This window comes from Panthera tigris, chromosome C1 (genome assembly GCF_018350195.1).
Source record: "Panthera tigris isolate Pti1 chromosome C1, P.tigris_Pti1_mat1.1, whole genome shotgun sequence".
In the NCBI taxonomy this organism is placed as follows: domain Eukaryota; kingdom Metazoa; phylum Chordata; class Mammalia; order Carnivora; family Felidae; genus Panthera; species Panthera tigris.
This window is the reverse complement of record NC_056667.1, coordinates 36,576,822-36,604,068: the sequence shown is the minus strand read 5'-3', so window position 1 is coordinate 36,604,068 and position 27,247 is coordinate 36,576,822. Positions and strand designations below refer to the sequence as shown.

Here is a 27,247-nt window from a genome sequence, read left to right as displayed (position 1 = left end):
CGGGGTCTGTCCGCCCCGGCCACCCGAGACCGCGCGGATGACGGAACTGGAGTGCCATGGGTAAGGTGGAGAGGCCCGGGTCGCCCCTGGGCCGGTGAGACGACGCGGGGCTGACTGCCAGAGCCTTGGAAATGAAAAGAGGGGGAGGGGTTGGGGACACGCGGACACCCTTCCCCGTGCAGCCACAGTGCAAACGGAGGCCCGGAAAGGGGATAGCTCTTACCTGTATCCCACAGCGCAGAAACAAGACCAGAATTCAAGGCACCCCCTTCCCAGAGTGTCCTAGTCAGGGGCCTCAGTGCCAGCCTTTGTAGACACCCCCTCCCACCAGAATTCTCCTACATAGAAGGTAAATTCCTCCCCCCCCCCCCCCCCCCCCCCGAGTGACCCACCACCCTGTTGCTCTCAGGCTTCCCTAGGAGGAGCTGGCTCTTCCTGGTGAATTCTGGACCCTGACACCAGACCTGAGGTGGCCTCTCACCCCAGCAGGGGCTCCCGGGATGGGGAGGGGACCCCAAGTCCTCTCCCACCCGGCCTTCACCCACTGTGGATCGGTCTCATCCTGCAGCTGTAATCATTTCCAACTCACAAAAGAAACTGAGGCTCAGAGAAGCTGGGAGGCTTGCCCAAGGCTGCAGAGGAGGCAGAGAAGAAGTTGGGCACATGTGCACCCAGATCAAGGATTCCACAGTGGGTGTAACAGGAGAGGGAAGGGGAGAAGGAAGGCAAGGTCCTGTCCCTGGACATCCCATCCGCACCAGACACAGCCTCAGCTGCTATGGCAAAATGTGCCGAGGAAGCCAATGACCTGCCCACAGTCACACAGACCAGGCAGCTGAAAATGGTGCTGGCAGGTAGTGAGAGGCTACAGGTCAGTGCTGGAGCTGGAGCTGGAACTGGGGAGGAAGGCAGTTATTGACCCAGTTATCAGCTCGGGAGAAACAAGAGAAAGCCCAGCCTGGAGGGAAATCTGGCCTTAGGATGGGCTTCCCATTTATTTGGCCCCTTGTCCAGGTATCTGCCACTCTCTTTCCCCAGGCTAATATCAGACAAAAGTAGAATTCTGCCCCCTATCTCTTATAATCTACTAATGTGTAAACCAACTGGCTTATTCCTATGTCCCCCTATCTCAGTCTCCCCATCTCTAGTTTTCCCATCTGTGCAATGGAGTTTACACTGGGAAAGTCCTGTTGACAGTGGATTTGAAAGCTGAAGGCCAACTACTGTCTGGGCTGTGTGAAGCTCAATGCTGCCCCCTGGTGCCCAAACTGTTGCAGCCAGTGGGAGTGAGAGAGGAGGCAGGAGGCACTTGAGGTAGAAAACCTCTCTGCTCTTCCACCCCCATTTTCTCCCAGCCTCTTAGGCCTCCCATCTATGGGGGAGAGAGAACAAAGCAGGAGCCCTGCTAGCCTTGTCTGAGGAGAAACCATGAGGTTTCTTCTCCAGCAGAGGGCTCAGATTCTGATAGAGCCTGGAGAGAGGTAGAGGCCACAGTGAGGTCAGCAATAGCCCTGTCTCACCTGCACCTGGACATCCCAAATGGTTCCTTCTGTGATAGGTAGAGTCAGGGATTCCCTTCTAGTGTGGTTCCTTCTTTTCTTTAGTTTGTTTTAAAGTATTTATTTTGGGGAGGGAGCACACATGTGGGGTGCCGGGTGGTGGGGGAGAGGGAGAGAGAGAGAATCCCAAGAAGGCTCTGCACTGCCAGTGTAAAGCCCGGTACAGGGCTCAAATTCAGGAACTGTGAGATCACGACCTGGGCCAAAATCAAGAGTCAGATGCTTAACCAACTGAACCACCCAAGTGCCCCTGGTGTGATTCCTTCTTAGTTAAACTCGGGTCTTTTTCTGCCTGAAATTCCATCATTTGTGTTCAGAGGAGGCACTCAACAAATGTAGGATGGATTGATATAGGCAGATGGGTGGACGGATGAAATCTATTCCTCTGCATTGAGGTATTATCTTCAGAAAGTCTGTGCTATCAAGCACAGGAAGGAATGTGTCCATTAGCTTGCCTGGCTGACTGGAAGTAGGACTGTAAAGTGGAGTGAGATACAGAAAGGGTAAGTCTTAATGCAGGAGGACCTCAAGAGAGTTCAGATGAATGGAAGGTCATGGAGGGAGTTGGAGGGATCAAAGAAGACTTCCTGAAGGAGGTGGCATTTGATGCAGGGTTTGAAGGACAGAGAAGACAGTGAACGTGTTTGGGTGGTGGGAACAGGATGACAGAGGCACAGACGCAGAAATGTAAAACATGCTTGTGGTGGCAAGAAGGCTCCAGGTTGAGGGAAGGGAGGGAGGCTGTGCTGTGGTGGAGCCCTGGCAGAAGAAGCTGTGGAGGATCTTGGGAGCTGCTGGCTGTCAGGCCAAGAAATTGCAGCTTTGCAGGCTAAGCGCTGGACTGTGAGCCTGGCTCTGGGTCCCAACCTCGGGTCTGTTCTGACTGGGTTTCACTCCCTTGGTCCTACTCTTTGGAACTTTCTCTAGGCAGCAATGGGAGCCATGGCAAGTTCTAGATCAGGGAAGTGCCTAGAAGTCACAACTCACAGAATAGTCAAGTTGACAGGTATACCATGGACCTCATCACATCTAACCCCTTCAATTTGTAGATGAGAAAACTGAAGTCCAGAAAGGAGAAGCAACTTGCCCAGCATCACACGGCAAGCCAGTGGCAAAACCAGGACTTGAACCCAGGTCACCAGCCTCTCTGTTTGGGGCTCCTTCCCCTCTGCTGCAGTCTGGGATATCATCTGGGGGACTGAGCTGGAGGAGAATAGCTGGAGGCAGAAGGCCACCAGGAGGCTAGAGCCCCACCTAGACCAGAGATCACAAGGTCAAGCAGTCAGAAATGTTTATTGGGCCCTTTCACCCTGTGCCCCATCTTGGGCCAATGTGAGGAGTCCGTGTATTGAGTACCCACACAGAGGAATGACAAAGAAAAGGAATGTGGTGGGCCTCAGGGAGGAGGAGACATGAGGCAGATATGGTATTCATGAAAAGGGGCATCAGGAGCAGACTTGGATGAGGATGAAGAAGGCCTCCGGGAGAAGGAGTGGCCAGTCACTTGGGTCCACTGTGGTTCTTGGCCAAGGTCTCCACCTCTTTCATGAACCGGAGACACAGCTCCTCTTCCCATGGAAGAGCAATGCACTGCACAGCCACAGGAAGTCCCACAGATCCTTGTACCACCTGCTCAGAGAGAGGGTCAGTGGACTTAGAGCCTGCTTTCTGCTCACAGGTCCCTCGCCCAGCCTTCCTTACCACCCATATGCATTAGTCCAAACATCTCATCACCAGTCTATATTAAGGCAGAGATGCCCTGGAGCTCAGAGTTCCAGGCTTCCTCAACTCTCAGGGAAACCTGGAAAACCTATTCTGACTGTATCGGTCTATAGTTCGCCAGGGCTAAGATGTAAAACTTGCTCCCCATGCACAGAACTGACTATAATCATAAAATATAAAACTGTTAATTAAAAAAAATTTTTTTTAAAGGGGCCACCTGGGTGGCTCAGTTGCTTAAACATCCAACTTCAGCTCAGGTGATGATCTTGTGGTTAGTGAGTTCAAGCCCCGCATCAGGCTCTGTGCTGACAGTTCAGAGCCTGGAGCCTGCTTCAGATTCTGTGTCTCTCTCTCTCTCCACCCCTCTCCCACTTGAATTCTCTCTCTCTCTCTCTCTCTCTCTCTCTCTCTCTCTCAAAAATAAACATTAAGTTTTTTTAATAAAAAGATTTAAAAATTTTAAAAAAATACAAAACTGAGTATCCACCTAATGTTCTCAGCAAAGGAAAGAAGAATGTGCAAATCCCTGATCTAGAGCCTAGTCATACTTCTGCAGTGAAGGGGGTACTTGGGCCTCAAACACAGACTTAGGAACATGGGGACTGAGCCTAAGTCCTGCCATGAAATTCAAACATAGGAATTCAAACGTGTTTTCATTGTTTTATGAAAGCCCTTATTTGCCTTTGCTCTGGAGCCAGGTCAACTGGCTTCAAGTCCTGGCTCCTCCACTTCAGCCGTGTGTGGCACTGGTCAAGTCTCTTAACCTGTGTGTGCCTGCATTTCCTCATTTGTAAAACCTCACGGGACAGTTACGGGATTTAATGGTTTACTATATATACAGCACTTTTTAAACAGCTCCTGGAACAGAGTAAGAGCTCAAGACACATTAGGTAGTATCCTTATTGTTATTTTCTCAGAATTCAGGTCAGCAGTTCCACTGGGTAACTCTAGCAATAAAATCAATTTCCAAAAAAGTAAGTTGCTTAATGTCTGACTCAGACACATGCATACCTTTCAGAGTCAGTCTCTCTCTCCCTCTTTCTCCCTGTCACCCAAGACAGGCTTGTCATTTTAGACCGTGCATTAAATAGGCCCATGGAAATATTTCCTTCTGTGAAGCTACCTCGGAATCAGTGATATAGTAGCATGTATTGTACACATCCTGTATACAAAGACTTATGCTAATTGCTTCACTGTTTTTCAGTGGAAACTTTAGGACAACACTGCAAAGCAGATATTTTAATTCCTATTTTCCTGGCAAAGAAACTGAGGCTCAGAGAGGAGCAGTGTCCAATCCAGTTACATACTAAGCTCCTCACCAGGGACATTTGCCCCCCTCTTCCTGCCTCTGGGATTGACTTTTCCTAGGGAAGTGTCAAGAAGACCAGTGGTTTTGTTAAGTATTCTCCCACGACAAGGACAGAGGCGGACTTGGAGATAAAACGGTGTGTCCTCCAAGATGAGATAACACTGTAGCAGAAGTGATAAAGGATAAACACTAGGAATGACTGGCCCCAACCTGCCCCAATTTGCCCGACTGGGATTGAGGCAAGAATCAGTCCTGGCTTGTGCCACTGGGGGAGAGGCATGGGGAGGGAAACTGACCCTCTGGAAATTTTTGTCGGTACTATCTCCGTAGTATCCCGTGTAGAAGGCCAGTTCCTCCTCGTCCTGCGGCGTCACAGTGGTGACCGGCACAACACCAGCAGGGAAGTTCAGGATGTTGTACAGGCCCGTGTAGGAGGCAATATCTGTAGGAAGGTCCAGGCAAGCCCAGAAAATCATCAGCCGACAAGACTGAGGTGGGGAAGAATCCTGGGTGAGCGCCCCCTCAGGGTCTTCCTTGGAACTGTAGCACTCTGGGCTTGCGCGGCGCTGGGAGTGCACCTGACAACTGCCTCTCGCTCACCCAGCGGTGGAGGGAAAGAGAGAATGGACGCTGCGGAGGCCTTACTCAGTGCCAGGCCCCGTGCTGGCCTCTTTCCACTGCTGATTCCTTGAGTCCTCTCCACCCCTGGGAAGTGGAGAGTACTCTTTCCTGTGTTCAAATGTGGAACCCGAGGGGGTAGACAGGTTAGGTGATTTTCCACAGGCCACACAGCTGGTGGGTGACAGAGGAGTCAGCTCATGCCTGCAGTACACTGGGCTCCAAGATGGCCCAGGTGTGCAGGGCCACCCTGAGTTAAAAGGCAGCTCCCCTCTGCAACAGCCACCTGCATGTAGGGAGTGACTGTCAAAGAGGCAGCGGTGACAACAGAGGACATCAGTGCAGGGCCAGGTATGGGATGTGCCTTTGGGCAGCCACTGTGGGGGGACCCGGGGCAGAGCAGTCCAGGCTTGAGGTGGGTTTTCATTCTGCACTGAGAACACCTCTGAGACCTGTACCTGTGCTGGGCAGGGGCCCCAGCAGTGTCTCAGACACTGCCCTGTGCTGAGGCTGCATCTCAGGGGGGCTAGGCCAAAGGCACCTTTTGAAGTGAGGCAGCAGAAAGCATGTTACGAGTGAATGGATATGCTAAGTGAAAGAAGCCAGACAGAAAAGCCTTATTCCTTCGGATTCCATTTATGTGAAATCCTAGAAAAGGCAAAATTATAGTGACAGCGGATCAGTGGTTGCAGGATGTAAGGGTAGAGTGAACTGCAAAGGGACATCAGGGAAATTTGGTGGGTGATGAAAACATTCTATTTTTTTTTTATTTTTTTTAATGTTTATTTATTTTTGAGAGAGACAGAGCACGGGCAGGGGAGGGGCAGAGAAAGAGGGAGATACAGAATCCAAAGCAGGCTCCAGGCTCTGAGCTGTCAACACAGAGCCCGACGCAGGGCTCGAACTCCCAAATGGCAAGATCACAACCTGAGCTGAAGTCGGACACTTAACTGACTGAGCCACCCAGGCGCCCCAAAATATACTTTTATCATGGTGGTGGTCATACAGCTATATTTATTTGTTAAAATTTATCAAATTACACTCTGAAAATCGGTGAGTTTCATTGCATGTAAATTGTATTTCAGGGGCGCCCGGATGGCTCAGTCAGTTGAGCGTCCGACCCTTGATTTCGGCTCAGGACACGATTTCATGTTTCAGTTCCTGAGATTGAGCCCCGAGTCGGGCTGACAGCATGCAGCCGGCTTGGGATTCTTGCTCTCCCTCTCTCTCTGACCTTCCATTGCTTGCACTCTCTCTCTCAAAATAAATAGATAAACTAAAAAAAAAATGTTTAAAAAAAAGTGAATGGGAGGGGCACCTGGGTGGCTCAGTGGGTTAAGCATCTGAACTCTTGGTTTTGGCTCAGGTCATGATCTCATGGTTTGTTCCTTAGTTTGAGCCCTTGTGTCTGGCTCTGCATTTGGCTCTGTGCTGATAGCACAGATTTTTCTCTCTCCCTCTCTGCCCCTCCCCCACATGCATGTGCTCACGCGCGCTCTCTCTCTCTCTCTCTCAAAAGGTAAAATAAATAAACTTTAAAAAAATGAAAAATACAAATAAAAGGTAATGGGAAAAATTGGGAGTGTCTGCTAACAGGTACAGGGTTTCCTTTCAGGGTAATGGAAATGGAATTAGATAGTGGTGGTGTTTGCACCACACACTAAATATACTAAAAACCACTGAATTGTACACTGTAAAATAGTGAATTTTTGTCATCTGAATTTTATCTCAATTTAAGACGTTGCTTTAAATACTGAATGGTGACAGAGGTCAAGGCCTCAGAGGCTGTGGCAGGACTCTGAAGTCCTGGACTCTGGGTCTCAACTTCACTAAGACCTGGTGTCTTCTCACCTGTTCCTATCTCAGAATAGCATATATGGAAGGCGGGGTCAATAGCTGGCATCAGCAGCACATCCAGGTCCAGGGACCTCCACTTGGCTATGAACTTTTGCTGATATTCCTGCAGGGATAGTGGGGTATGGGAGGGGCAAGACCAGCAGAGGTCACTATTTGCAGGACAAGGTCAGGGGCTGCCAGGCCAAGTCCTGTTAAAGATCAGGAAGAATCCCCAGGCTGTAAGATACAGACTAAGCTATCTGGAGAGGGTCAGGGCCTTCCCAGGGGCCGAGGTAAAGGGATGGCGAGGGGAATCTCAAGCTGCAGTCATTTGGGAACAACATATCATCCTGGCCCCCAAGGAAATGGACTAAATTAACCTCCTGGGTCACCAAGCCTCCCCTTTTGAGTTTAGCCGGGCCTCCCCTGCAGGCTGGGACAGAGCTCTACTCCCTGTCTGGCTACTCCTGTCACAACCCAGGCCTCTGCTGCCCCTGTTCCATCAGTCCCTTGTCTCTTCAGGCACACATCACCTGCACTGCTGCGTGCTGCTCCCACAGTTTCTTGGGAGTCCTGGGGGAATAAGGAAGATTCAGAATTCCAAAGGTCAGCATGGGGGGACCCCCTTTTATACAAAATGGGGACATTACAGCCAAGAGCTAGAGCCTAGTCTCAGTGCAGGCTACAAATCAGCTGATGGGCTGGGATGACCCTTGTCTTATTTGCTGACCAAAATACCTTGCCTACCCAACGTTCCCAAGAGTACACACCCTCTGGTTGATGCCCTCCCCCCGCCACCGTCACCAGCCGCAGAGACTTACAGCCTCCCCCCCAGAACCACGGGTTCTTCCCCTAACCTGTGAGGCCCCCCAGTCAGCCCTCAGGCTGACCATTTCCAACCTTAACCCCAACCCCAACCCCAGCCCAAACCCAACCTCAGATTAGGCCCAACTTTTACCCTAAGCTAATTCTAACCAGAACTCAGAGCTTAACTCCAAATCAAACCTCAGGCCCAAAGTAGCCCCAATCCCAACCCCACTCAAAAGTCTAAATTTAACTAGTGTCAGACATGACCCAAAAACCTAATTAGATCCCAACGTCTAAATAGCCCTCACCCTCAGTGGATGCCAACTCTAGCCACATGACCCTCACTCAACTCCCCTACCCCATGGAAGATGCTTGTGACCTTGACCTGAGGAGACTAGCACTCACCCCACTCCACGAATCTCTTCACTAGTCTGGCTAGCTCGGGGTTCCTAGAGGAAGAAACCCATTCAGAAACCACAGGGCAACACCAGCCTGCCCAGGATGGGGGTCCAAGAAGAGCAACTCTGCTCAGCACACTGTCATGGAAGCTTCTACTCCTCCACAAGCCCTGAGCCCCCTCTTGGCCCCCACCCTTCCTCTTTTTGAGATGCACTCCTCTCTCTGAAAGCACCCTTCTCTTTTGGTCCCCATCAGCCCTTTTGGTTCCTTTTCTCTAAGCCCCCACTACTCTCTGGGCCCCATCCTCCTCTCTGAGTCCTTCTCCTCCCTGGGCTCCTCCCCTCCTGAATGCCTCCCCACCTTGGTCCCATACTCACTGTGTACTTCAGGATCCAGGCCAAGAAACACTTGAGTAGGTCTGGCAGGCAGAGCCAGTTGATCATTCCCTTTATGCAGGGGTCCACAATGTCCCCCTCACTGAGGAACCACAGACACATATCTAGTCAGTTACAGCCTTTCAGCCATTGACTGGCTCCCGTACCCACCCAACTCCCATTCCAGAGGCAGGCCATGGAAGGAGGTCAGACCCAAAGAAACTCTTCTGTTTCCACCACCACCACCCTGGAACCATGCATGGTGAAGATGGAGCCCAAACAGCTGACTTGCCATTTAAGGTCACACAATTAACCAGAGGCACCCCACCAACCCAGGCCTGCAGTCCCCTTCCTAAGGCACAGGTTGCTGCCAGCCCCACCCCCAACCCTGTTTTCACCATGCCCCATGTCAGAATCCTGACAAACATACAGCTTCTCCAGAAGGGTGGCCCCTCCATCAGCAAACAGACCCCCCTCGAGCAGGTGTTTGACAGCATACTTTATATGGGGGATGGAGAAGGGGATGACCTGAGAGAGAGGCTGAGTCAGGGCCTGGGGCTCCTCCCACCCAGCCTGGTATTCTCTTTGCATCCTTCAGGATTTAAAGAGAGGATACCAAATCGCCGCTCATCTCCATCCACTCCAACCCCTCTGCTGCCATGCCCAGCCCTTCACCCTACACAGAGATGCCATGGCATTCAGGCAGCCGTGCCTGCTTCACTGGGATCCTGCCCCATGCTGAGTGCTTTACATATGTGAGCTCATTTAATCTGCACAGCTGCCCTATGTGGTAGAAAACTGAGGCTCCAGGTGGTTAAGAGACTGGCCCAAGACCACATAGTACACATGTGGCCAACCAGCAGTTCTCAAAGGGGAGACAGGACCAGGATAAGACATTGGAGGGAGGCAGGGGCTGGGGAGGGAAATGATTTTGAGGACATAGTTCTCCTTACAGCCATTTGATGGAGAAACCAAATCTATAGGAATTACAGGAATGAATCCCTGGTCCCCACCACTGAAGGGGGAGGATGCAAAATCTTGATGCCTTCCTCACAGGGTGGGGCCCACCCTGCCCCCACCTGCACCCATCAGTCTTCTCCAGGAAGCCTAGGGGAAACACAGTGATGTTAGCAGCTCAAACTCAGATATAACTTCCTTTCTCTACAAGAATGGCCCAGCCCAGTCTCCTCGCCAGTCTGGCTTCCCTCCCCATCCAGGGGTAAGCAAGCCTACCTGATGTCCCGCATCCTGGAGCAGCCTGGAGGTGAGCCTCACAGCCCTGGCCATGCTAGGAGATGGCTGGGTGAAGCCATCTGTTTCACAGAAGCCAATTCGAAGGCGCTGGTTACTGGAGTATACCTGGGGGCAACAGGGGCTGGGTGGGGCTCTCAGGAGAGACTACACCTCTTTAAGACTTAAGACTTGTAGGCTGGGACCTTGGAACACAGCTGTTTTCAACCCAGGGGAAATCTACAGAGGCTCCCCAAGAGCTCCCTGGAGACTCTCTACATACTTTGCAGGCTCTAGGTCCTCTGGAGAAACTCCTGGAAGAACAAATGGATGACGACATGATGATTGGGTGGATGGAGTGGATAGGTAGATAGATGGTAGATAGATTCATGAATGAGTGGGAGGGTGTATGTATGAGATGGTGAATGGGTGGATGGGCAGAGGGTTGAATGGATAGATGGGTGGGTGGGAGAATGGATGATTGGAATTGAGTGGGTGGGCAGTTAAGTAAGTAGATGAATAGACACAAAGATCTTTAAGCTAAAAAAAACAGCCAGGAGACAATGGAGATGGAAAGATCACTAGAGACAAATAATAGATGACAGAAAATGATCACAGGTTAATTATACTAGGATGTGAGTAGGGAATCAGATGAGTAGACATTGAATGAATGGTAGACAGAGATTCTCCCTATGGAGAGGGTTCTGGAGCAGACAGGGCTGGGGTCAAAGCTTACCTCTTCCAGTTACTGTCTATGCGATCATAGGCAAGTTATTTCATTTCCCCTCAGTTTCCTCGCCCATAAATTGAGAAGCACAATGCTCATTCTATATAGTGAATATTAGGATGAACTACAAAGAGCCTGAACATAGTAGGTACCAATAAATTTTGTTGAATGAACTACTGAATAAATGAAGGCTGCCAGCCTGGAGAAATCTTCAGGTGCAACCTCTTTATTATACCACTGAGGAGACTGGGGCCCAGAGAAGAGATGTGACTTGGCTAAGGTTACCTAGGGGACTAACAGCCTCGTTTAACCAGATACCAGACTCTCTAAACCATATCTGCTGAGTGTATGTCTGTGTGTGTTGGGTATGTGATGATGAAGTCCCTCTCTGGGGGCAGTATTGGCTATGACTCCAAGTAGCTGAGAGGCCAAAGCAGCTGGTGTCGAGCAGGGGTAGGATGTAAACATGACTGAGCATAGAGGCTTCTTGGTCACTGTACCATGGGCTGGGAAAGGAGGTCTCCACAGAAGATGGTCAGATGGTAGACAGGTCAATGAGGAATGGGGGAGGGGAGAGGTGGCCTGTTCCCCAACCCAGCTCACCTCCTCCCTGAAGGGCATAAAAGGCACAGTAGGGTCCAGTCGGTGCATGTCTTCACTTAGCAGGGCTCGCAGACACAGGGCCAGGCTCTCCACATCCCGGGCCATGGGGCCAGCCACTGTAGTCACTGAACACAGAAGAGGCAGATTCCTCTCACCCTTTCTGCTCTGGGGACCCCCACTGCCTGGCCTCAGAGGGTGGAGCTCAGGACCGTGATCAGTGTTAAAGGGCCCTGGGGCCAACCTGGGCCAGGGGTTGAGGACAGGTAGCGTTGGCACACCAGCCAAAGTAGCTCTGATGCCTGAAAGAAGAATCTCATCTGGGGCCCAACATCTAAAAACCAGTAGGAGATATTAAAGCTAGATAGTAGGAAGCACTTCTCATTGGACTAGGGGAGGCCTGGTGGGATCCATTCTTTATCATTAAGTGGGGCTAATCTGTCTCAGATAGGGGCTGAGTGAAATGTCCTTGGGAGGAAGGCTGGCAAGTTTATCTTTGGGTATGGACACAAGCACAGACAGGAGCTTACCTGATTTCTTGCCTTTGACAGCACTGGAAACTCCAGAGAAGCTGCAAAACCCCCACCCAGAGCCCACCTCAGCACTTGAAGGGAAGGGCCTGAGTGCCCAGGCCTTAGCACCCAGCCAAGCACTCCCCCAGGGCCCAACACCCAGGAAGATGAGCTGCTTCAACCCTCCCATGACCCTGCTGCCCACAGCATTAAGTCTGATCTTTTTGACTGACTTCGAGGCTCTGGAGTATCAACTCACAGCTTCCCCATTCTTGCCCTTCGACACACACGTATTACTCCAGGCAAAGTAGGCTGTTCACAGTTTACAGCCTTCTAGGTTCTACACCATCCCTGCATGTCCATCCTTTAAAACCAAGCTCAGATTCTGCCTCCTCCAGGAAGCCTTCCTTTCCCTTGCCCTGCCTCTGAAAATTTAAAGTCTAGGCTTTCAATAAATCTCTGCTGAAGAAAATGTCAGCTTCATCTTGTGAGTTCTGACAAGCTTTGACACTCTCTTAGAGCTCCAATCACTTTCTGACTAATCCATCTGCATATTTAAGAGCACAGCAGTGGGGGGGGGGGGACAGGGACTGGGTCTGAGAGTGTTCTGTGTCCCCAGTACAGGGGCCACCACAGTGTAGGTTCTCATGGTGGGGCTGAGATACGTAGATGAATGAACAGAGGCAGATATGGATGGATAAACAGATAGCTAGATGAGTGGATAGATGGGGAGATAAATGGATGGATGGATGGATGGATGGATGAACAAAGGGAAGGAAGGATGTATATATGATTTTCAAGGGCTGAGATAGGTGTCCTTTTGCTTACTGATATAGCCCAAATAACTAGTACAGTGTCAGTGACGGAAGAAACACTCAATATATTTGTTAGATAAATTAAATGGTGGGTGAATAGTGAAGTCGATTGATGGGATGATGACTGCATAGGTGGATGAATGGACAAAGGATGGATAGATGGAAAAACAGTTGGATCAATGAATGACTAAGGGAACAGGGAGGTAGATGGATAGATGTAAAGATGAATGAATTAATGAACAAATGAATTAATGAGTGAGTGGAAGGTCTATTCTGCCACCTGTACCAAACATGGTGTGTTTATCTGGGGCTGAAGCAGGAGTTATTTGAAGCCCTCCTGTCTTTAGCCACTTTCACTAGTACTGAGCTAAGTGAATAAGAGTGAGGGGCCTGCTTGGCACTACTCCCCCCACACCTCTGTTCCCCTACACTGAGCTGAGTCTACCCCTCCCCCCCGCCCCCCAGCACCAAGTACCTGAGGCGGTATCCTGTGGTCCTGAGGCCACAGATACCACAAAAGCTGGCTGGTATGCGGATGCTGCCAGCAGTGTCAGTACCCATGCCCAGGATGGAACCTCCTTTTGCCAGCAGGGCTCCCTCACCCCCTGAGGAGCCCCCTGGTGTCTTCTTTAAGTTCAGAGGGTTCAGAGTCTGTCCATAGATGGGGTTGCTGCAATAAAAACTGAGGGAAGCAGAAGAAAAGGGGCTGGGAGGTGAAAGTTTAACTGGGGAGACACCCCCCCCCCATGTAGAGACTGATCCCCCCAGGAATCAACCCCAGGGCTTCTTTGGCTCCCAAACTCCTCCCTGGGGCTGAGTCTCCCAGTCTCCCTTACAGCTGAGGTGAGGGCCTACTGCCACAGGAAAGACCAAGAGTGGACACCAACCACAACTCCTAACTTAAGGACAGGAGCCCACAGCCCTGCTGTCAGAATTGGGAGCAGGTTCCTCACAAAAGTAGGTACACTAAGTGCTGAGGGAGAGGAGAGAGAACAGGGAATAAGAAAAACAATTAGAGAGAGAAACGGGGATAAACACAGAGATGAAACTCTTCAGAACCGCAGAGTCTGAGGGCCTGTAGAGACTATGGAGTCCACCCAGACATTATAAGATGACGAAGCTGGGGCGCCTGGGTGGCGCAGTCGGTTAAGCGTCCGACTTCAGCCAGGTCACAATCTCACGGTCCGTGAGTTCGAGCCCCGCGTCGGGCTCTGGGCTGATGGCTCGGAGCCTGGAGCCTGTTACCGATTCTGTGTCTCCCTCTCTCTCTGTCCCTCCCCCGTTCATGCTCTGTCTCTCTCTGTCCCAAAAATAAAATAAACGTTGAAAAAAAAAAAAAATTTATAAGATGACGAAGCTGAGGCTCAGAGGGCAGAAAAGACTTGCCCAAGAACCTTGATCCTCGAGATCTGCTTGACTGGCCCCCACCTCACCTTCTTCTCTGAATTGGGATTTTGTGTTGCTGTCAGTCCTGAGCCCAGCCCCAAACCCAGCCCCTGCCTACACACTTCAGAGACCTGTACATTGTCTGGGGGATGTTGGTCTTAACAAAGGGAATAGCTCCTTGAGCCTTGAGCACTTGCACAATGACCCCATCCTTGGCCGCTGGCTTCTCCAGGAACTGGGTCAGACCACATGTAGAATCATGGCCCTGCAAGAAAGTGACATTAACTCCAGCCCATAGGGGCCAGGATGAAACCATCCAATGGACAGACTCTCCTCCTTACTCTGCTCCCACTCACACACGTTGTCATGGCCTCAGACATGCACGCTGTACCCTTAGGGGAGCTCACGAGTGGCAGAAGAATATGGTGGGCAAGAGCTGGGTTCAGATCCTAACTGGCCACTTTCTAGTTCTGCATCCTTGATTAAGTAGCTTGCCCAATGTCACACAGTCAGATGCTCACAGGCTCAGTGGCATACAGGCACACACACAGACATGTACACATGTGAACGTACACCTCCCGGCTCACCTTGCAGTCATAGGGGTCCTTGAGGCTGACAGGGACCCCATAAAGAAGGCCTCTCTCAGTCTTCTTAAGCTTCTTCAATGCCTGTAGTTGCTCCTCACACTCACCCAGGAAATCCGTCAGGCAATTCACCTCCTGGTGTACCTTCAGTGCCTGAGCAACATTGAGGGAGACCAGATAAGGGGCTCAGGGTGAGGCCAGGGATGGGGCACTTAGTCACCCCAGCCCCTCCCACCACCCCAACTCAGAGCAGGATAGAAATGACAGATGACAGTGGCATGCACCCCTTCCCAAGCTAGCTGCAGCACCACGATGTTACACCGGACATCCACCTCCTCTGAGTAGGACAACAACAGGTGCTAGCCCCCACCCCACTCCTGACCCAGACCCCCACCTCCTCTAAGTAGCTACACAGGACGCTCTCCACACTGAGTTCTTCATCCTGCAGCTTCTGGACCAGTGTCTCCAGGGGCAGCTCCAGGATGGGCTTGGGGTCCAGGGATGGCTCCTGTGGAGATGGGAGGACAGAGGTCAATGATCCACTCCAGTGCACTCCTACACACTCAGCATCACATCCCCACACTCCACTGGATACACAGTTGCACACACAGCCATGTGTTCAGCACATGATCCTGTGCTTCTCCTTTAGCATGAAGAACATTTCCTGATCTGTCTCCAGGTTGGCATGAAAGCCCTACAGGGCACAGATGTTTCCTCTGCCTCTGCCTCTCCAGTGCCCATCTTGAGGCCTGGCACAGAGGAGAGCCTGCTCCTCATCTTGCTACCCAAAAAGGGCACAAGTGCAGTGAGAGTGACTCTATATGCACGTTTTGGAACTCAGGGGTTATGGAACTGAGGCTCATCTCTGTATGGTTTGCCTTCATGGGGCACCCTGGCATCCCACCTTTCCTTCCTATCCAGCCCTCCCACTTCTGGTGATCTGACCTGGGAAAGGGCAAGATCCAGCATGAGTGTCAGGAGATCTGGCACCCAGCCTTGACCACACACAGGACTGGTCATCTGGGTAACCCAGGGTTGATCCCTTCCCCTCCCACGACCCAGGTCTCTCCAAAAAAGAAAGGACTAGAAGCCAATCATGATTTACCCAGCTACTCCCCTCAGAGTATGAGGGGAGGAGTGACACCAGCCCCTCAGGACTCTTATCAGAGGCAAGTGTGATAAGACAAGGACCTAGAGCACAGCAGGCACTCAAGAAGGTGAAATAGTCTTCATTTGTCCTCCTGGCCCCCAGCTGAGACCCTGATGCCTACAAGCTGGAGTGGGGGCTGGGTGGGAAGACAGCACAGTGGGCCTTTCTTGGTCCTGGAGAGGGGAGGTGGCAGACAAGGGGATTTCCCCGGAGGTTAGTGCTCAAGTCTTCTTGGTTGTTAAATCTCTTGGTTTCTTCTTAGTTCCCATCTTACTCTCCTCAGTAGCATCTGACTCTTAGGCACTTGCCTTCTGGAAATTCTCTGTGCCCTCAACTCTCCTGGCTTCCTCCTGCCCCTGGGTGGCTCCTTCTCAGTCCCCTCTGCCCCTCTTCCCTCCTGTAAATAAATGTTGGTGCTCCTCAGGACTTGGCCTCCTCTCTCCCTACCTACCCACCCTCCCTGGGTGACTTCAGCAGCCAGATGTGTCCCAAGGATGCCCCGATTACCCTGTGACTACAGCCCAGTCCTATTTCCTGCCATGCCTCAGACCCATTTACTGATCCACATATCCATAGGCACCCCAGGATTCATTGTTTTAAGACCAAATCTGTTCATCATGAAATTCCCAAGTGATGATGCTCATGTCAGAGCAATAGTCCTCAGAATCATCCCGGGTCACTCCCTTACATCCCAGTTCTGATGATAGTCATAATAGCTAATTTCAATCACATGGAAGATGTGTTATTACACTTAATATGTTCTAGGCCAAATTCCAAGCATTTTACATATAATAGCTCATGTCGCTCCTTATAACAACCCAAGGAGGGAGGGCATATTATTTTTTCATTTTACAGTAGAAAAGACACTGAGGCACAGAGCTACTTGCCAAGGACACATAAGCCATAAGTGGCAGAGCCTGGATCCACACCAGTCTGGCCCCAGTGACCATTCTCTTACCCACAAGTACTGCCGATAGGTGGTTCTGCCTCCTTCATATCTTCCACCTCTGACTCACCAGACTCCTTGCCTAGAACTTTCTCTGTCTCTCAGTTTTCTCAACAGCCTCCTCACTGGCCTCCCTGACTCTAGTCTTTACCCCTGCAGCTCAACCACTTCACTACAGCCTAGGTGATCCTTTTCAGATGCTGTAACACCATATTTCCCAATTGCCCTCAGTATAAAGTTGTAAAACCATTCTCCTCAGTACGGTTTACAGGGCTTTCACCATAAATGTATAATGTGTGTTACAAACCAAGATTCACATGTACTGACTGCTTACTGTGTGGCTGGCAACCATGTTAAGCACTTTGCTTGCACCATTTCATTAAATCCTCACAAAATCCCTTGGATAGGTGCTTTCATTATCAATATTTCTACTTCACCAACAAGGGCAACACAGAGAGGTTAATTCTGTGGCCCAAAGTCATAAAAGTGGAGAGACTTAAGGTCTACACCACCCCTAATGGCTCCTGGGGAGGGAAGCTTTTATGATGAAGCACCTCCTGGGTGCCAGGCACTGTACGAGGCCCTTTCGCTGCCTGGATCCCTGTAGGCCCATTTCACCAGCCTCCTGTTTCCCTGCCCTACTTCTGTATTCTGCTGCTCTAGCCACACTGCCCATTCCCTCCACTCACTGTGCCATTTTGTCATCTTGTGCCTCAGCTTGGAATTCCCTGCCTGCATGCCACAAAGACCTTCAGAAGGGCCCAGACCTGGATGCCTCTAGAATAGGGTGGGCATTTGGCTAGAATGCACCTCTACAGCCGCACTGTGGCTGAAATACTGAAATCCTCCTTAGTCACTTAGCAAAAAGCCACTCCCATGAGTACTCCACCACTCCCAGCTGCCCTAGACCCTGCCATGGGATTCTACCTTCTCTTCACAGTACAGCAGGTAAAAGGTTAATGCCCAGCCCAGCAGTGACCCTCTAGGCATAGTCTCTGATTCCCTCAAGGACTGTGCTCATCCCTTGCCCTGCGGCCCCCAGCCCTAAGGAGCCCCAGTAGGGCCCACCGAGGACCATCGCAGCACACACTGACCCACAGGCACCCACCAAAACTGCATGCCCATCCCGACTCCTACATATCTACCTGGAGAGGTGGCCCCCTTGGTGGCACCCTGGTCGGCAAGTGCCCGATGTCCATCTGGACCCATGAGGCTAGTGCTCCCCTGCAGTTGTCCCCACATGGCCACTTGTAAAAATGGCAGCCTCTCAGGGAGCTGGGGAGAGGTGCGAAGAGCAGGCAGAGGGCACTAATGGGGGCCACTGGAGGTGACTGCTGGGACTGCTCTTCTGCCAGTATGGCAGACGCTCCAATGACTTGGTGGGATGGGCGGGGCTCTCAAGGGTCCAGCAGCATGTTCACCAACTTGGTTGAGTGCCACTTCCACCTAACAGAACAAATTCACTGAAACTCACTAAACGCCCACTCAGCAAGGACATTAGTTTTATTATTACTCAAGTGAGAGCTTTCATTTATATGGTGCTTGTTAGGGGTGCCTGAGTGGCTCAGTCAGTTAAGCCTCCAGCTTCAGCTCAGGTCATGATCTCACAGTTCGTGAGTTCAAGCCCCACATCAGGCTCTCTGCTGTCAGCTCAGACCCCCCTTCAGATCCTCTGTCTCCCTCTTTCTCTGCCCCTCCTGGGCTCTTGTGTGAGTTTTCTCTCTCTAAAAACCTGTGTGCCAGGTGCCACTGTAAACACTTATGAACTTGCTTGAGTACTATAAATATAATCATCACCCCATTGTGGAGATGAGTATGTTAAGGCACAGAGGAATTATTTGAAGTGTACACATCGGGGGCACCTGGGTGGCTAAGTCTGACTATGGCCCAGGTCATGATCACACAGCTTGTGAGTTCGAGCCATGTGTTGGGCTCTGTGCTGACAGTTCAGAGCCTGGAGCCTACTTTGGATTGTGTCTCCCTCTCTCTCTGCCCCTCCCCTGCTTGTGCTCTGTCTCTCTCTCTCCCAAAACTGAATAAACATTAAAATTGTTTTTTTAATGTACGCGTCAAAGTCAGGATTCAAACACAGACTGTCCGCCCTCTCTTAACTACCACACTCCTAACTATACTGTTACACAACTTTTCATGAGGCCAGTGAGATTAGTCATTGAAGTTTATTATGACATTCTAATAACAATATTTACAACTTAGTTGGCAACAGAAATGCTTGATTTTAAAGAATCTCAGAATTAGAACAGCTAGACAACAGGCACCTGGGTGGCTCAGTCGGTCGAGCATCCTACTCTTGATTTTGGCCTCAGGTCATGATCCCAGGTTCATGGGATAGAGCCACACATTGGGCTCTGAGCTAGACAATTTTGAGTGTAATTGCTACTGGTTTGGCAGAAGCTGAGCAAGGACTCAACCCAAGGAACATTGTTGATGTTGATGGATAGTCTCTGCTTAAGGAGACTACAAATCACCTAACGACTCTCAGTTTATTGGGAGAGCTTTGAAAGATAGGGACATCTTCCAAAGATGATAGCTACATCAAAAGATCCCCACAAGTTCTCTAAAAATTAATAATTTACTTGGAAATTATTAGGATAATTTGATGAAAGAACTGAGTCTTATATCATTTTCAAGTTGTTATAACATATGCTTTGGTTTAGAACAAATCCCCCTCTTGCCAGGTCACACAGCTCCATGGACATCTGGCCTTCTCCACACTTAACTGCTGCTGCCTCCTATTGTGGTTTGAAAATCAAAGAAAATATAAAGTTGTTAGTAAATTGATATAGTATTAATATTTCCAAATGGTTGTTAAGTATGTTTAATATCATAAAAACCCTCAGCCCTTAGGGTGGCTAATTTCCCCCTGAGGTGACCAGAACTTCCTAGCCAGCAGCCAGCAGCCATGGGCAGCTTGTCTACTCCAGCTGACTAGGAGTATTTTTTCTCTGTGGTCTACACGAACACTGTCTTCTCTCAGGCTTTTCTCTCTCCGGTACTGCCTTTTCTCGTCCTTCCTGCTTTTGGAAAACTCCTACACATTCTGTAAGGCTCAGCTCCAACACCACCTCTCTGGGAAGCCTTCCCCACCCAGCCGTGTCCAGATGGTGCAAAGCCCTTCCTGCCGAGTCCCACAGCTCCACAGGCATCTGGCCTTCACCACACTCAGACCAGGAGCATCCTTAAGGCAAGTCTAAGTCAGATGTCAAATTCATCTTTGTTATGAATCTGTCCCCAGGGTCCAGCAAAAGGCAAGACCCAGAGGAGCCCTCTGTAAAATTTTGCTAAGCTGAACTGAATTGCATTAGTTTGAACCCCGCCAGGATGCGACCTATTATGTTTCAGCCTCCCACCTCCCTGGGACATAAAGCTGGATGCCTGAGGCCTTGAGGGTATCCCTGGGTTTGCTTTGCTGGGGAGAGAATAAGGTACTGTGAGCCAAGAGGCCTGTAGCCTTGGGGGGAAGCTGGAGACACCATGGGTGATCTCACCCCACACCCCTTCCACTCCTCCAGCCAACCAGACACACACACCCCCGGGTATCTGGCCCAGTAGCCCCATATCCCAGATGCCCACCTGTATACCAACCAGATGCCCAGATGCACACAGAACCAGGTGTCCTCACACATCATACACCCATGTACATGCCCAACCAAACATTCAAAACCAAACCAGCCACACATATCTAGATGTATATGCTCCAACCAGTAACACGACTCATACACACCAAGCCAGGCACACACAGCACAACCAAACACAAGGAGCAACACAGCCAAGCATACACTTGACCAGTACACAATAAAACCACAGCAGGAGACACACATAAGCAGGCTCTGGTATGTGCAATAAAGGAACCCAAACCCACCACCACACACTGATGGTACACGCACACACACACACACACACACACAGGAATCCTCTCCATCATGCTGATTCACCACAGCAACCCCATTAGCCCAGATTTCCTCCTCATCAACCAGGGAGGGGCAGCTGCTCTCTGGGGGCAGATTGATTTATCCAACTAATTAGCCCCAATTAATATTAATACACATTCTCGGGAACTGCAGCAGCTCGGGCAGAGAAGCTGCCCCTTGGGGCCATCAATCACCATCTAGGGGACGGCAGAGGACACTCAGGAACTCCAGAGCATGGGGACGGCACCTCAGGCACTATCCACAACCCCCACTCCCGGGGATCCCAGAGAGTCAGCCACCATCAACCAAAGTTGAGGACCCTAAGATACCACCCCTTGTAGGGCAGTTGGGGAGCCCAGAAAGGGGCTGTCACATCCTCCAGGCCCCACAGCAGAGCCCAGGAACAGTGCAAGGTCAGCAGCCTCTCCTTCCCACCCTGCTCTCTTCTGCCCTAGGCAGGTTCTGCTGCAACACCCATAGCTCAGTCCCTTCACCTAGCCGCAACAACTGCACCAGTGCCTTGAAATGTCACCACCTAAGCTGTCAAAAGCCCCTTTTAAGACACATAGCTTTGGGGAAACTGGGTGGCTCAGTTAGGCATCCAACTCTTGGTTTCAGCTCAGGTCATGATCTCACAGTTCTGTGAGTTCGAGCCCTGCACCAGGCTCTGTGCTGGCAGTGCGGAGCCTGCTTGGGATTCTCTCTCTTTCCCTTGCTCTCTGCCCCTCCCCCACTCATGCTGTCTGTCTCTTTCTCAAAAAAAACAAAGAAATAGACTGTAAAAAAAAAAAAAGACACATGGCTTCCTGGGAGGATCCCATCTCCAATGACCACCTTGCGCTTTGCATCTATCAGGTGCTCTCAAACATCTGCAGAACTCAGTGGGGTGGGGATGGGAGAGAGACTATGTAGACCAGGGTTCCTGTGTCAGTGGGGCTTGGGGGTACTCAGGGGCTGGAAGAGACCTGAAGGAGACCTCCTGCCTCCAACTGCTTCCATCAGTTTATCTTATTTCAACAAATAGCTCAAGAGAACACCCACCATGTTACTGAGTCTTGTGTGGGCACTGGGAGAACAATGAAAACACACTGTCCCCAACCTCAGTGGGCTCAAAGGACATGGATGGAGTAGGAACTGACAGCAGTACAAAAAGCCAGCATGGGAAGAGCTAGGGGTGGGGGACTGTCCTCCCTCCCCCATTGCCCCAGGCTCCTTGTCTTCTGAAAGAGACAGAGTAAGGGTCCGGAGGTGGAATCCACCTATTGGGATGGAGGGCTGGGGGCCTCATGTATAGATATCCACCCACCTGCTGCCGGAGACGCTTTGCCAGTGCTTCCATCTGCTGCAAAGCTACCACTCTACGCCTCTGTGCCCTGGGGATCTTGTTCCTTGCTGGAGTATGCTGCCAGAAGAACAGAGCAGCCCCCAGCAGGGCCAGCAGGAGCAGTACCAGCATGGAGTATAACAGCCAAGCTACCCCGGGCATCATGGAACCTGTGTGGATACAGCAACTGCCTCCTCAAGAACACCAGCTGCTTATTCTCCAGCTAAATGCTAGAGCGCCCTCCCACATCTGAGGCCACAGGGGGCAGGGGGCAGGGGCCACACCGGGCCCTACAGGTGGTAGAATCCAAACTCCTCCCACCTAGTTCTTACACCACCTTTTGTCCTGGGGACAAGAGCCCTTGTGCCTCAGGCAACGCAGAGGAATAGGCCTTGGTAGAGACAAGCCTGGAGAGGAGCCCAAGCCTGCAGGTCGGCAGGTGACCAGACTCTGGTCAGAGGTCCTCACATCCTTCTCCCCCATCCCACCTCTCAAACATGGCACCAAAACCATCGTCTAACCCAGGCCAGTTCTTAATGGAGTTGCCCCTGAGATTTCCTGCTGCTTCCAGGATAACCGCCAACCCCCCTTAAAGTGGTTTACAGGCTACATAGAAGTGGACTGAGCCGGTTCACTCTGGAGGGTGTCTGGGGAGCAGGCGGAGAAGAAAGGAGGAACCCTGGGGGAGCAGGCAGGGCTCCAAAGGCATCAGCCTGAGGGGAGATGGTGCAAGGAAGTGAGGACAGAGGCAGGCAGGTGTAGCCTCACCTCTGCCTCTGTTCCCCTAGCTGGGCTCTTACTGCTGACTCCAACACAAGGCCACATTCCTTGTGATTCCAGCCTCCCCAGGCAAATGGTTCTCCCTCCTGGACTCATCTCCCATCTTCTCTTTGTTCCAGGAGCCCCCTACAGGCAAAGGAAGCAGTGGAGAGGAGGACTGAGAGGCAAGGAGGTGCAAACGATGGGAAGATATGGGGCCCCAGAGCAGGAAGGATTGGTTTGGGAGCCCTTTGGCTCTTCTTGGATGTTTTGGCCCAGTCCTGTCTCAGAGGGGAGACAGGAGCAATCCATCACAACTGAGGCTGCCAGTCCTTGGGATTAGGAGAATGATAGCTCCACCCACAAGACCAGGAAGTTAGAAGCAGAATTGGCGGGGGGGGGGGGGGGGGGGGGGTAGGGGGAGAGCAGAGGGGGTGCATGGGTGGCTCAGTATGTTGAGCAACCAACTTTGGCTCAGGTCCTGATCCCCAGCCCCATGTGAGGCTCCCTCCAACACCAGGCATCACACTTGCTCTGCTGTGATGTGTCAGGCTCGCTGCTGTCTGCGTGGAGCCCGCTTCAGGATCCTCTGTCCCCCTTCTCTGCCCCTCTCTCTCAAAAATAAACATTAAAAAAACAAAAAAGGATTGGCGGGAAGGAGATGGGTTTGTGGTTAGTAATGTTGAGTCTGAGCACCTGGGGGCTGCCCAGAGCCAGATGTGCAGTTTGCAACTGACCTGTCACAACCCAAAAGGTAACCCCAAGGTCATCTGCCCTCTGACACTCTGCGTCTGCTCCAACGGGTCTCTGGAACTAGCCCCGCTCATTGGCAAACTCCCCGTGTCCTTCCTCCTTTTTTCTGACCATTTCCTTCCCCCATAACCAGGCCTCCCTCACTGAACCCTGGCTCTGCAGATGGCTCAGCTCCCCCAGGCCATCTGACACCTGCACCCCTTTACAGCACCCTGAACCTTGCTACATCACCCTTTCTAAACTTGTACCCCTTCATTAGCATATCACCCCATTTTATTTCTTCATTGCGCTTACCATTAGCTGAAATTATCTTGTTTACTTATTCCTTGCCTTCCTCCATAGAAAGTAAGTTCCATGAAAGCAAGGACCTTGTCAGCCCTTTTCAAAGTGCCTGGCACAGGGTAGGTGCTTTGTAATACTTCTTAAATGGACAAATGATGGCCAGGTTGAGCCCTCCATTCTCACCTTTATCTCTATGTGTCTCTGCTGGCTCCTTCCTAGCAGAATTTAACATGCTTAAGTCTCTCCCATCTTTAAAAAAAAAAAAAGATTCTCTCTGATTTATAGCCTTCACAGCTGCTGCTCTTATGTCTTTCCTCCCCTTCCCACCTAAGCTTCTCAAGTCCTCTGCACCTTGCTGCCTTTACTTCACCATTTGTTCTCCTGTGCCCAACCCATCTTGGCTTATGCCCAAATCATCTTAACCATCTCTTTGATGTTGAATCAGCAGCATTTGAAGTCCTCAGCCCCATACTTCTTGAAATACGGTCATTCTTTGGCTTGTGTGACAATGCAGTTCTTGGCTTAAATGTCAATTCCTGCAGGAAGCATTCGTACAGGTGCGTGCGCACACACACACACAGGCCAGAGCAGGTCCCACTTGGTTTACTCTCATAAAATAATAAGAGGGGCACCTGGGTGGCTCAGCCCGTTAAGCGTCTGACTTCAGCTCAAGTCATGATCTCACGGTTTGTGAGTTCGAGCCCTGTGTTGAGCTCTGTGCTGACGGCCTGGGGCCTGCCTCGGATTCTGTGTCTCCCACTCTCTGCCCCTCCCCCACTCATTCTTTCTCTCTCTCTCTCTCTCTCTCTCTCCCCCCCTCCTCAAAAATAAACATTAAAATGGGGCGCCTGGGTGGCTTAGCCAGTTAAGTGTCCAACTTCAGCTCAGGTCATGGTTGCAGTTCATGAGTTCAAGCCCCGTGTTGAGCTCTGTGCTAACAGCTCAGAGCCTGGGGCCTCCTTCAGATTCTGTGTCTCCCTCTCTCTCTGCCCCTCTCCTGCTCATGCTCTCTCTCTCTCTCTCTCTCTCTCTCAAAAATAAACATTTTTTTTAAATAAACACTAAAAAGTTTCTAAATAAATAATAAAGCATTGATTCTGCATTATTGCACTTCTAACAAGAGTTTTTGTGTAATTATGCATTTGATGTCTCTTTGCTGGTAGAACAAAAGCTCCATGCAGGCAGTGACCATTTCTGATTGTTTACCCTGAGTATACTGTGGGAAGCATCCAAAATGTTTAGTGGGTGGAGGGAAGGATGAAGGGGTAGGCTGATGGGGGAAGTGAATGGAGGAGGATTTGCAGAAAGCCACATGTGGAATATAGACTGGGAGTTGTCTTAATGAGCACTAATGAAGGTCATGGTGGTGGATAAGATGAACGTGAAGGGAGAAAGCCTGAGGGCAGGGACTGGCTGGGAGGTTTCCTGTTGGGGACAAGAGAAGGAAGTAGTCAGGTGGGCAAAATGGGTTCACTAACAATGAGTCATCCAAACCTCCATTCAACAAGCCTTTACCAGGTACCTGCTGAGTACCAGGCACCATGGTGGGTGCTGGACACACAAGAGCAAACCCCACATGCCCTGACCCCGAGCGACCTAAGACACACAGGTTACCACTCCCAAACTTATGTGTGGGAAACTGGGGGAAGGAGCAGGGGGCAGTCCAGGCTGGCTGGAAGGCTCAGGACTTGATTATGTGGCTGTCTCTTAAGGGTGCAGCAGGTCGGATTGCCCTGGCAAGTGGCCTGCAGTGATATACCCCAGAGTCCTTCCTCAGCCCTGATCTGATCAATATATTTATTGGTGACTTAGAAGTCAAGGAGGTCTTGTGCTCAGACTTGTGGATGGGCAAGTTGAGAGAGCAGAAGGAGTGACCAACAGAATCCCAAAGGCTCTCAGGGCACCTGGGTGGCTCAGCTGGTTAAGCTTCTGACTCTTGATTTCATCTCAGGTCATGATCTCGCAGTTCCTGAGTTCAAGCCCCATGCCAGTGCAGAGCCTCTCTCCCCCACACTCTGACCTTTCCCCCGCCTCAAAATAAATAAACTTAAAAAAAGAAAATCCCAAAGGCTCTCAATAGGCTGGAGCCCTGGGATGACCTAAAAGATGATGCCTTAACAGGGACAAATAGCAGGTATACTAAGTGTTCTAAACTCCAATATCACAACCCCAGGGAGAGGAAGGGAAGGTGGAAAGGGACATGACAGACCTCCTGTCAATCTACCTTAGCAGAGGAGCACAGCGCATGGACCTTGCTTCTGTCTCCAGTGTTTGTGGTCACCTAGCCCAGAACTTGCCACCCTGAGGGTGTGTTGTCCATGTTCTTGGAACTGTGTTACAAAAGCAGAAAGTACATGAAGTTTGGAGTTGGCATGTGGCTTCAAGTCTCTCTAAGTCTTTGGCCCTGGACAAAGTAGCAACCCTTTCTAAACTTGTTACTCCACCTATAAAATGGAAGTAAGAATTCCCATCTTTTTCCAATGGGATAATGGGTTATCAACTCCACAGCCTAACAGATGTTGGAATCTATTAAGACATGGAGTGCTTCGGAGTATGAACAGGAGCACAAAGAAGCCCTTCCCACTCAGCCTGCCAGTTGTAAAGTCTACCCTCACCTCAGATAAGTGGGAGACCTGTAGGTGGAAATGTGAAGTAGAGCATTCCAGGAACAGCAAGTACAGTGAGCAAAAGGGGTGGAGGTGGAGGTGTGCACAGTGTCCCAAGCACCACCTGAGGCCTACATGGTTAGGATGTGGACGGGAAGGAGACTTGCCAGGTCAGGCAAGACCATATAGGTCACGGCCAGAAGTCTGACTGAACACAAGTGATACTAAAGGTTTCAGACATAATAAGATTTGTGTTTAGAAAGGTCACCCAGGAGCATCTGGGTGGCACAGTTGGTTAAGCGTCCAACTCTTGATCTCGGCTCAGGTCATGATCTCCCTGTTCATGAGTTCGAGCCCCATATTGGGCTCTGCACTGATGGTGTGGAGCCTGCTTGGGATTCTGTCTCTCCTCTCTGACCATCCCCTGCCTTTGCTCTCTCTTTCTTTCTCTCTAAAGAAATAAACTTTAAAAAAAAGTTTTTTAGAAAGAAAGAAAGAAAGAAAGAAAGAAAGAAAGAAAGAAAGGTCACCCAACTGCCATATGAAGGACAATTGGAGAAGACCAGTCTGAGGCAGGGAGCACCAGGCAAGAAGCATAGTAGTGGACCTGGGGAGAGGGGAGAAGGCTGAGAACAGACAGTAGCCATGTGGTGCCCAGGGTCTTGAGGCTGCTGGACTGGTGGTCAGATAGGAAGGAGGAGGTGGCTGGCTTATGCTGTCACTCCTCCATGCCTCAGCATCATGGGGCATCAGAAAGAGCTCTCTGCCAAGGCTCTGACACAGAGTAACCCAGGTTTTGATGCTAATTCCCTTACTTCTAGCTGTAGACCTTTCTGTAAAAGGGGACAAAGATGCCCACCACAGGGTTAATAGGAAGATTAAATGACATGATGACTATAAAGTGCCCAGAAAGTAGATGGTTCATAGTAGGTATATGGTAAGTATCATTCAGACTGCCCTTCTCTCTTTTTCCTGATCAAAAGTCACCATAGCACTCCATGCATTAAATATTCAGGGTCT

At 50.7% G+C, this 27,247-nt stretch overlaps 1 protein-coding gene and 1 long non-coding RNA gene across 2 annotated transcripts; both read right to left on the bottom strand.

Moving 5' to 3' along the window:
* Positions 1-2,846: 2,846 nt before the first annotated feature.
* On the bottom strand, positions 2,847-17,783 carry LOC102951924 (vitamin D3 hydroxylase-associated protein-like). The gene is made up of 15 exons (XM_042993845.1): positions 17,683-17,783; positions 14,873-15,065; positions 14,482-14,631; positions 14,026-14,159; positions 12,984-13,190; positions 11,712-11,752; positions 11,185-11,309; positions 9,858-9,983; positions 9,055-9,152; positions 8,628-8,727; positions 8,257-8,300; positions 7,578-7,617; positions 7,060-7,168; positions 4,887-5,032; positions 2,847-3,188 (listed from the first exon to the last, which is right to left on the bottom strand). The coding sequence occupies exons 1-15, from the start codon at positions 17,781-17,783 to the stop codon at positions 3,060-3,062; spliced, it is 1,743 nt and encodes a 580-aa protein (XP_042849779.1). The 3' UTR covers positions 2,847-3,059.
* Positions 17,784-18,801: 1,018 nt separating this feature from the next.
* Positions 18,802-26,517, bottom strand: LOC122241302. The gene is made up of 4 exons (XR_006221361.1): positions 25,846-26,517; positions 22,596-22,733; positions 21,810-21,997; positions 18,802-19,324 (listed from the first exon to the last, which is right to left on the bottom strand). It is a non-coding gene; the product is annotated as an uncharacterized LOC122241302 (long non-coding RNA).
* Between the last annotated feature and the right edge of the window lie 730 nt (positions 26,518-27,247).

Excerpts from the sequence above, each read along its gene's own strand:
- LOC102951924 (XM_042993845.1), bottom strand. The coding sequence starts at position 17,783 with ATGGGTCCAGATGGACATCGGGCACTTGCCGACCAGGGTGCCACCAAG. Across the intron at positions 14,160-14,481 it reads AGGACCCCTATGACTGCAAG|GGCCATGATTCTACATGTGG; the intron begins GTGAGCCGGGAG and ends ACTTTCTTGCAG. Across the intron at positions 9,984-11,184 it reads TTATGCCCTTCAGGGAGGAG|GTATACTCCAGTAACCAGCG; the intron begins GTGAGCTGGGTT and ends TGTTGCCCCCAG.